Below are 9,813 nucleotides of genomic sequence, written 5' to 3'. Positions count from 1 at the left end.
GGGGGGGGGGGGGGGGGGGGGGGGGGGGGGGGGGGGGGGGGGGGGGCGTGGAGAGGCGAGAGGTTTAGTGTGTGGAGCTGTTCGAGCTCAGCCTGGGCTGTCAGTCCCTGCTCCAGCCGCTGCGCGAGACCTCATAGATTCATACACACTCTTTCCTCTCTCTCTCTTCTCTCAGTCTCTCTCTCTCTTCTCTCAGTCTCTCTCTCTCTCTCTCTCTCTCTCTCTCTCTCTCTCTCTCTCTCTCTCTCTCTCTCTCTCTCTCTCTCTCTCTCTCTCTCTCTCAACACACACACACACACACACACGCTTCATGGGAGAGGGAGGCACTGACCATTTTGCAAGTGCTGGGACAAGACTGCTGTGCGGTGGGTGCAAAGACTCTTCGTCCCCACTTCTTGCTTTCGCTCTGGATACAGAAGACAGGGGAAATACGGCATTTGAATTGGACTAGGCATTTGTGCACTTGTCTGGCAGTCTACTTAGGAAAGCAGCTGAACTGGACGAGTTCATGCCTTAACTGTATCATAAAAGGGGAAGGATTGCAGCAACTGGACGAGGAAGATGGGAACTCCCCAATTTCGACCTCTTTAATAAATGGAATGAAATATTGAATGGAGGAGCCGCACGCTACATTTGCCTGGGAAAATCGTCCGGCGGAACTCACAATTTGGCTACTTTCATCAGAGGAGGGGGTGTTCCTTACGTTGCAGGGGGGGAAAAGAAACCTGAAACCAAATGTATGAATTTGAAACTATTGGCCAAGCAAAGGGAGAAAAATAATCAAGATTTTATTTTAAACAAAGGTTTTCTAAGCTTTCGTACCATAAACTTACTTCAGTGTCTTGTGACGAGTTTAGCGGAGACTGGAGGATAAACCAGGAGTCCTACATGTGTGCACCATTATTAAACTGGCAGACACACCGACAGCCGCCTTCTTTCATTTACCAACATCCAACTGGAACTGAAATCTCTCTTCCGTCCAATAGTTGATCATGTACAAACTCCATATGAATATCAATATATGAATAGCTTATATCCTGGGGTTTAACTAGTAGGACATAGATGTGGAGCTGCAATTCAGCCCAGATGAATATGAGGAGCTTAAATTTCATGGTATTTTTCAGAAAAGAAAGAATTGCGTTCCTGTGAAACAAATTCTGATAGGTTTATAAGATGACAGGTAAGAACTTTCACTGCTCTTAGCATCTTAACGCCCAAAGCAGTGAGCGCAGAGAAGCAGGACCCTGGAAGGGGGTGAGTTCAAGCCACCAATTTGCCCTCCAGTGTTTGCAACCAGGATAGAGGCTGCTTTAGGGAAAGGATCAATCCTCCAGGACAATCAGGAGAGAAAAAGCCCTTGGAGGTTTGAGGAGGGCAGGTTGTTGTTGTTGTTGTTTTTTTTAACCTGCGCTATCCGGGATGGGACCTGGAGGAGGGATTTTACCCTAGGCCTGAACACAAGTAAACATTTTGAATTTTTAGTAAACCAAGATATTGGGCTTAGTTATTTTAAGCCAAACCTCTCTGGGTTAGACGCTGTTGGAGACGTTGGGATGGTCCTGGCTGAACAACATTAAAGAGACTGATCACGTAGAAGGATAAGAAAAGCTTCAGAGACCCCCGTCTTCCCCTCTTCTGGGAGCCGGTGCAATTAAAAATGAACAAGAGACTTGGTAGATCTCGGCACTGATTGCTCCCCACCCCCCTTCCCTGACCCGGACCCTCTGCTCCCTCCCCCACCCCAGCCCCCTAAAGCCAGGATCTGATTGCAAGCGGGACCTCCTCTTGTTCCACATTGTGGTAGTGGATACATTTTTCATGAGCACTAGGTGAACAGGTGCAAAGTACATTTGGAAAATCCAGGCGGCCCATTTCAGTGGCGTGGCGTGGTGTGGCGTGGCGTGGCGTGGAGGGTGGTATCCGGCTATCTCCGAGGGGATCATGGAGAGCGACCGGGACATGTACCGTCAGTTTCAGGACTGGTGCCTCCGGACTTATGGAGACTCCGGAAAGACCAAGACGGTGACCCGTAAAAAATACGACCGGATCGTGCAGCTCTTGAACGGCTCCGAGTCGAGCTCCACGGATAATGCCAAATTTAAATTCTGGGTCAAATCGAAAGGTTTCCAGCTCGGCCACTCGGACGAGGTCAATGGTGGCGGTGGCAAGCAAGTGCTCTTCGTGCCAGTCAAAACCACGGTTAGTGAAGTCCCTTGCCCTCCTCTCGTGTTTGTCCGCCGAGCGGGCCGCCGAGGCAGCCTGGCGGGGAAGGGGGGAGCCACAGTTGGCTCGTTTCTCTCCCTCCCTCCCCCCTCCCCCTGCCCGCCCCCTAGTCATCCCCATATCGCATTTGCCAGGCACGTTTCTCCCCACAGTTAAGTCTTTGTGGTCCTTTATTGCACGACCCTACCGAATGCACTTCGAGTCCCCTCCCTTCCCTGCCCCGCACCCTCCCCCGCAGCTTCTCTTCGGGCAGGAGACGGCTTTGGGGGTGGGCTATTGTCCCGTCTCCTCAGCTGCCCGTCTGGCGTGTGCGTCCTGCCCGCCACATAAAGGCCACCGCCGCCACTGCCCGGTTTGATAATGTACGATTCTGATCGATAGTGTACAGCGTCTCCTTATTGGCACAAAGCCCGAGTGTGGCGCTGGTCGTTGATGCGGGGGTTTCCCCAGGATATCAGGTTTTATTGTTAGACCGCAGCCTGGTTGACGCGGGGCAGCCGGCAGGCAGGCACGCACGCCTGGATTGTTGCGATGACTGGTTAGATTTTAGATGTGCGGCTGTGTTCGCTCCCCCTGCGCAAATAAAGACGCGGTTAGACGATGATCAACAAAGAGAGAGACGGGCTCTGGGCGCGATCAAATGCTGTGTTTATTGCTTACTCTTTCTGGGATTGCTCAAGTCTCTCACAGCTATGAAGCTTGCTTTAAGCACAGTCACTGGGAACCACTAGCATTGCCAGCTTTGCGAGATCTGAGCCTGGAAAGCTAGACTTGGTTCTTTCTCATAGCAGAAGAGCTATAATGTTGGGTAGCAGCGGGAGCACCAGAATTTCCTTTTTAAGAAGATGGGAACTATGGGCCACAAGTAGGTTTGCATATATCAAATTAACAATGCTTCTAACAATGCTTCTCTTTCTACATCATACCACGGTAGGTAGCCTCTTGATTTGGGAGATGACAGAAGGTAACACATCCATCTTTTCATTTCTTCCTTGACTTTCTGGTTTCTTAAGCATCCTTATTTACTACTGGCAGTCATTGTTTACAAAATCCCTAGAGTATGCAAAAGAGGAGACTTCTAGGGAGCTACTCTACCTTCACCATGATAGAGGAAAATGAAAATGTAGTTTTTTCCCAAGGTATTAGTGAGAAGTTTGTTTTACATTTGAAACAATTTCTTCTATTCAAATAAGAATGGGTTTTTTTTTTTTTTAGTGGGTGTATTTTGTAGGTGTCTGGGCATTAGGAAAAAGGGAAATGGAAGTAAATGACATAAACTAAGCATAGAAACTGTGCAGTTTTATTTGGTGTATCTATGAGTCAGACCTTTCCTTTACCGTTGGTTTTACTCAAGACAATTGTTAAATTTATATCCTCCCCTCACCCTACTATTTACTGTAGGCATAATTTGTAGAGCTGAGTTGAATATTCAAATGTCTGTATTTATTGTAGAAATGGTAGAATGAATATCAACAGTTTTTTTCACTTTATGAAATTATAAGTTTAAGAGTTGGAAATCTTTAAAAATTAGCTGGTAATAGAAATAATAATTTATAAGTAAATGAACTTATTTCTCTTTTGGAAATTACTAGGCTAATTAAAGACAAACAAAAGAATAAACCGCTTTTTAAAAAAAAGATACTTAATAAAGACATTAAAAAACTTTTGACTTGAATGAAATATGTTTTAGAGAAAATTTGGGGAGCCAGAAACTTTTTCGACCTCCCTTCTTCTAGGGAAAACATTTATGTTATGTAACCCTATGTTACCTGTCAGGTTACTTCACCTTTGTGTGAGCTGAGTGATCTGATTATGATTTGAATCTAGTAATTTGAAAATATTTCTACATAATGCCAAATATAACATCAAAATCATATAAATGTGTAAGATAAAAGTGAATGCCAAACATCACCTCCTCAGAAACACCTTTACTAAGGACACACTGAGTTTGAGTTGTCATGGAATAGTTCAAGATTATTACAGAAATTATTCTAAAGCTCCTGATAAGTTAATGAATACATTTTGGTTTTCCTTAGAAGCAAAACACATCTGGAAGTTTTAGAGAAAAAGCTATCTAACTTTCAGGTGGTGAGAAAACAATGGTTTTTGTCTTGAGCTTAAAAGCTCTGCCTCCCATTCAAGACTATCAAAATGTTGAAGAGGTTTATAATTCATGAACAACCCTACTGCTCTGTGGTGGTTTATGAAATTTTTATGCTGCCGTTGTCACAGAAATGTAAGCCCCTTTTGCTAGAAAAAACAGTCCACCTCTGTATCAAAGGGTTTTTTTCCTTAACCTCCCCCCACCTCCAACCAGGTTTCTAATACCATTTATTTCTCCATGTATGAAAGTGATAATTTCTCTCTTTGAAATGCCCATTGGTAATTTTCAATAGGAGAACACTCACTCAATGAAAAAAAATCACCATTTTAACTCCAAATATATACTAGTTTAAAAAAAGAGGGGGAGGGTAGATACCTTTCCAGTCCAGTTTCGAGAATGAGTCTTAGCTACTGGAGGTGTTGGGGTTTGTTGCTCAGTTTTGCTGTCAGCCAGAGAGATTTGCTCCTGACCGTGCAGTAATCCACTGCTGCTGGTAATTAGACATCATTACTGCTGCGTTAAAGGGAAAGAGAGAAGGGGAGAGGACAGGCTGGGGCTAATTAACTACTTGATTCTAATGAAAGAAAGAGAGACTGATAGCAACTGGGAGGTTGCACAGACTAGACATATAACATAAACTTAATTGAAGCAAGGATTATCTTGTAGTCTTATAGTAAAAATACTTGGTCTTATTTTTTTTAATTTTCCATACATGATATATAACAGACTTTAGAATAGATATCTAATGATGCCTAATCTAAACTGGTTACAAAACCACAGTATTAATAAATATCTACTGATGGTATATGATATTAGGGAATTAAAAAAAATCTATCCTTCAATGTATTTGACCATCCAAGAACATTATGAAGGGATCAGGTCTGATATTCAGATCATTCTGTGGTCTAGGAGACATACTCTTGGTCACTAAGCAACATCATCCTGCCAAACAGCCATTTTAGCTTCAGTCGGACAACAACACATATGTGGTGAAATATTTATGCCTGATGTCCAGAGGATATTCCATTTCAAATTATGAATATTATTTGCCTATGTTCTTTCAAACAGAGCAAGTTGCCCTGCATTTTAAATGATGCCCACCTTAGACTTCTTTAGAGGTGAAAAACTGAGCAATAAGTCAGATGGATGATATTGAATAGCTCAAAGTTTTTTCATCAGTGGTACTCATCACTTAGTCTTACTATGGTAGCAGGTTTTCCTTCTTTGATAGTTCTCATTCTAGTTTCTTTGGATTCTCTACCTAGTTGGTCCTTAATGACATAGTTGTCAGATAACATGTGCCTATGACATCATAATTCCCTCTTACTCTATCCAGAATGGATTATTTTATCCCATATTTTAGAAAGCAAACTTAGGTATCCGTCCCAAAATGTTCAAAGCTTTGGGCTAGGAACAAGGCTAATGTAATATAAACATCTCTTGCAAAAAACACACTATTTCAGAAAACTGGAAAGCAAAGTAAGCCTGTGTTTTGTTTTTGATTCATTCAGAGGCCAATACAAGAACTCCAATCTAAACTGAGTGATGAAGTAATGTGAAGACTACTCTTTTTTATATAAATCTGTAGGAACAGACGCTGAAGTCTAAATTGTTGCTTTTTCTCATAATTGCTTCCTCTTATATTTATCCCACTTGAGAACATAAAAGAAAAAATGTGTTATCTTTAGCTACATCTTTAAAAAATAATGATTTATTCATTTCTACAATCTGTAAGCCCCAGATTTCTATTGTTCTGTTGTGTATACTATGAACTGATTACTGTACAATCATTAGGGTGAATATTCATGTAGCAGTTTATAAACAGTTATGGTTTTTGTGAGTTAGTTAGCTGTGGATTTGGTTATACATCCCTCTATATGTTTATCGTGAGTCACCCCCTTTGTGTGAAGGAAGTAAGCTATTTAAGGACCCCTACAGATGATGTGTATATTTCTTCTGGGCATAGATTCATGCCTGGGGCACTTGGCTATCTATGCATTCCTTTATATGGATGGAGCCTTAGTCTAGATGTGGTAGGACAGGATCACTAAGCCGCGGGATACACCTGATTGCTATGATATGAAATGGTATGAAATAGGAGGGAAAACTCCCAGATATTTGCCTTGATGTGAGTCTAGCTTTTTTTGTTTTTGTTTTATTTCCTTCCCAGTCACTCATGAATGTAGCCACCAATTACCAAGTGAGTCTCCTCTTCATTCATGTATAAGTCTGACTAGCAGGAGTAATACCAAGGGAGAGATAAACTCTGTCCATAAGTGTGCTTGGAGAATTACCTTTCTTACCAAAAAGGTAATAGCAAAAAAAGAGAAACCAGAGAGTTTCTAAGTATTTAAGGGATCTTTCCAAATTTATGCATGAATTCATCTATCTGAGATTTCTGCACTCTGTAAAGGATCTTCACATCTTCTTAGCAAATTCAAAGGAATGTGGAGTTTGTTCATTCTAATGTGACCCCTCTTTACTTAAAGACCACTCTAGTCATCAAGAAAGGAGCATGCAAGAGGTTGGCCCATATAGCCTGCTCACAGTATTGCAGTGACATGGACAGAAGTGAATGGCACAAAGGGGAAATATGTTGAAGGTGGTAATTATAGAACTTTCAGAAATTGCAATCCTGTGTCATTAAGAAAGGCCCTAGATCAGGGGTGAGAAACCTGTGGCCTCAAGGCTACATGTGGCCTTCTAGGTCCTTGGGTGCAGCCTTTGACTGAGCCTGAGCTTTATAGAACAAATTCTTTTATTAAGGGGATTTGTTCTGTGAAGTTTGGATTCAGTCAAAGGGCTGCACTTGAGGACCTAGAGGGCTACATGCAGCCTTAAGGCCTCAGGTTCCCCACTCCTGGCCTAGATTTAGTAATTGACCTACAGACTCAAAGGCTTGGAAGTGATCTGTGAGATCACTTGCTATCCATCCTCTTCATTTTTCAGATGTGGCCCAAAATGTTAAATGACTTGACTACGGTCATACATCTAGTTAGTGTGACCGTGCTAGGACAAGACACAAGTTCTTCTAACTCTTCAGTCCTTTTTGCTACTAGTAAAAATCTTAAGGTGGGGCAGCTAGCTGATACAGTGGATGGAGCACCCGTCCTAGAGCCAGGAGTATCTGAGTTCAAATCCAGTATGACACATACTTGCTGCGTGACCCTGGGCAAATCACTTAACCCCAGTTGCCTCCTAAGATCAAAGAATCTTAAGGGCTGGGTTTGCTAACATAGTAAATTCTATAAGATTATTTTTTCGTTTTAATAGCTGAGATGGAGATACATCTATCATATACCTTTTAGTCTCAAAATGCTCATATTAATGAACAGAATCAACAGGGTCTAACATACGTACCTTTAATTGTGTTAGGATGGATGGGTTTATATACATTTTAATTGTTGCATTCTGATTTTTGTGTCTTATGTAGTTTATATACTTATGTTTGTGCTATTGGTAGGCAGCCATCATAAAGCAATTACAGGTATGTGACATACAAGACAGAAAAATCCAAATGAAATAAAAAATTAAAATACAGGATGAGTTTTTCTTATGTGCATTAGTTGAGATAGTGTATTAAAGGTGCCACAACTCATCTAATGCATAGAAATAAGGGTGTTTGATCATTTTAATCTACTGAGTACTACAAATTATGACACAAAACGGGAAAAAATAAGAATGCAACAGGACACTTTGGTTACAATGACCATATGTGTCATTTGAAAAAAAAAAGATACATAAAAATGACTGTCATAAAGGGATTTAAAATAAATCATTAAAGATTTAATTAGATGGATAGTATCTAGATGACATTAAGAGCACTGGCAAAAAGCCCTTAGCATATGGGGTGAAATGTGACGAACTTATGGAAGGATATGGACAAGAGTCACATATGCTGATCAGGTATGGAGATTACAATGTGCATCCCTGAAGGGGAACACTCAACACAGGTGATCCATTGGAGTATTGGAATATTTTTCAGTTATTAGATAGATTAGTGATTAGAATTCTGGACTTGGAGTCAGAAAGATCTGAGTTCCAATTCTGCCTCAGATACTTAGCTGTATGACCCTGGACAAGTCACTTAATCTCTTTCAGCCTCAGTTTCTTAATCTGTAAAAAAGTAGAGATAATGGTTGTGAAGATCAGAAAACATATAAAGTGCTTTGCAAACCTTAATGTACTACATAAATTCCAGTAGTTGTTATTATCTTCTTGTATAATTCCACATTTATCATCTGTGTGACTCTGAATAAGTCACTTAACTTCTTTCTGCTTCAGTTTCTTAATTGTAAAATGATTAAATTGGACTCAATGACTACTAAGGACTCTTCCTAAACTCTAAACCTATGAGCCTATGATCCTGTGATACTAAGATTTATGAAACTTCGTAATTAATAAGGAATCAGTTTACTAAAACAAGGAATGTATATCTTATTACATAAAAAAAATCCTGGAAATTCCAAGACATCTTTGAGAACAGCGTACTTAGGGGTCACATCTACATTGCAAGCACTTGCCAGTGAATACACTTTTTTAGAAATCCAAGTGTAGATTTCCATATTCAGTGTCTGAGTGATCACAACACAAACATTTTGAGATAGGGATGTTTGTTTCAGACAGTACAATTTAAAAAAAAAACTGCTTTAAGGCAACATTCCAAATCTTCTCAAAGGCTGATTACTGCTCAGTCTTCTCTATTTTATTCATTTACTTACTGTTTATCCTGCTTCTACCACTAAAAAAATTTTAGAAATTGATTGTCAATGTTTTCACAAATTTAGTAGTTGTGAATAGTCCTAAAATAATATGCACAGATAGAACAAACTAAATTTTGTCAATTTCTCTCTCTCCTTTTTTCCAAATTCATTCATGACCGAATACATACATTACAGTGTTTCAGTGGATCTATGATTTCTCTATTATGACTACTACATCCATTGGTATAAATCACAACTTATTTATACCTTCTTGTGTCAGGAAATAGCTTGGGATCATTGACATCACTTAATATACACTTGTACATATATTAAAAAAATGTTTCTGCTTTCACATGATGCTTTATTTGCCACTGTACCTTCTGTGTTGTATGTTACAGTGAAAGTGGTAATTTGCCAACTATTGCCCCGTTCTCTATACCTAAAATATCCTCTGCTGCTTTTACTTCAACCTGTTGAAATTCTACTGCAATGCCATCTACCTAGCTGTAAGTGATCCTTTCCTCCTCTAAAATCTTAAGGTGTTATGCTTACCCTCTCCCTTATTATAATTATTTTATTCTAATTTTATCATAGTTATTTATATACCTATTATAAGCACTTTGAGGTCAGAGACTGTGTTCTATTAAATGAGCACCTATTAAACAGTTACTCAAGGTGCTGCTTAGTTATCTCTGTATCTCTTGGTGTTTTGCACATATCAAGAGTTTAATAAGTGTTTCATGAATGAATGAACAAATTAGTGAATAGAATGAAAGTATGACT

General features: G+C 40.2%; 1 protein-coding gene across 2 annotated transcripts in view; it reads left to right on the top strand.

Annotated features, from left to right (window-relative positions):
• The first annotated feature begins 1,868 nt into the window (after positions 1 to 1,868).
• NOL4 (nucleolar protein 4) overlaps positions 1,869 to 9,813 on the top strand; it is a 482,864-nt gene continuing 474,919 nt past the window's right edge. For both annotated transcript variants that reach the window (XM_069099880.1, XM_069099881.1), the window contains exon 1: positions 1,869 to 2,199. In XM_069099880.1, the coding sequence (XP_068955981.1) occupies positions 1,942 to 2,199 (258 nt within the window). In that variant the 5' untranslated portion in view covers positions 1,869 to 1,941. The remainder of the gene's footprint in view (positions 2,200 to 9,813) is intronic.

Source organism: Petaurus breviceps, unplaced genomic scaffold, assembly GCF_028583685.1.
Source record: "Petaurus breviceps papuanus isolate PSGF00001 unplaced genomic scaffold, PetGlider_PUasm1.0 38, whole genome shotgun sequence".
NCBI lineage: Eukaryota > Metazoa > Chordata > Mammalia > Diprotodontia > Petauridae > Petaurus > Petaurus breviceps.
Note: the sequence above shows the minus strand (reverse complement) of the source record. Positions and strands in the feature narration are given on the sequence as shown.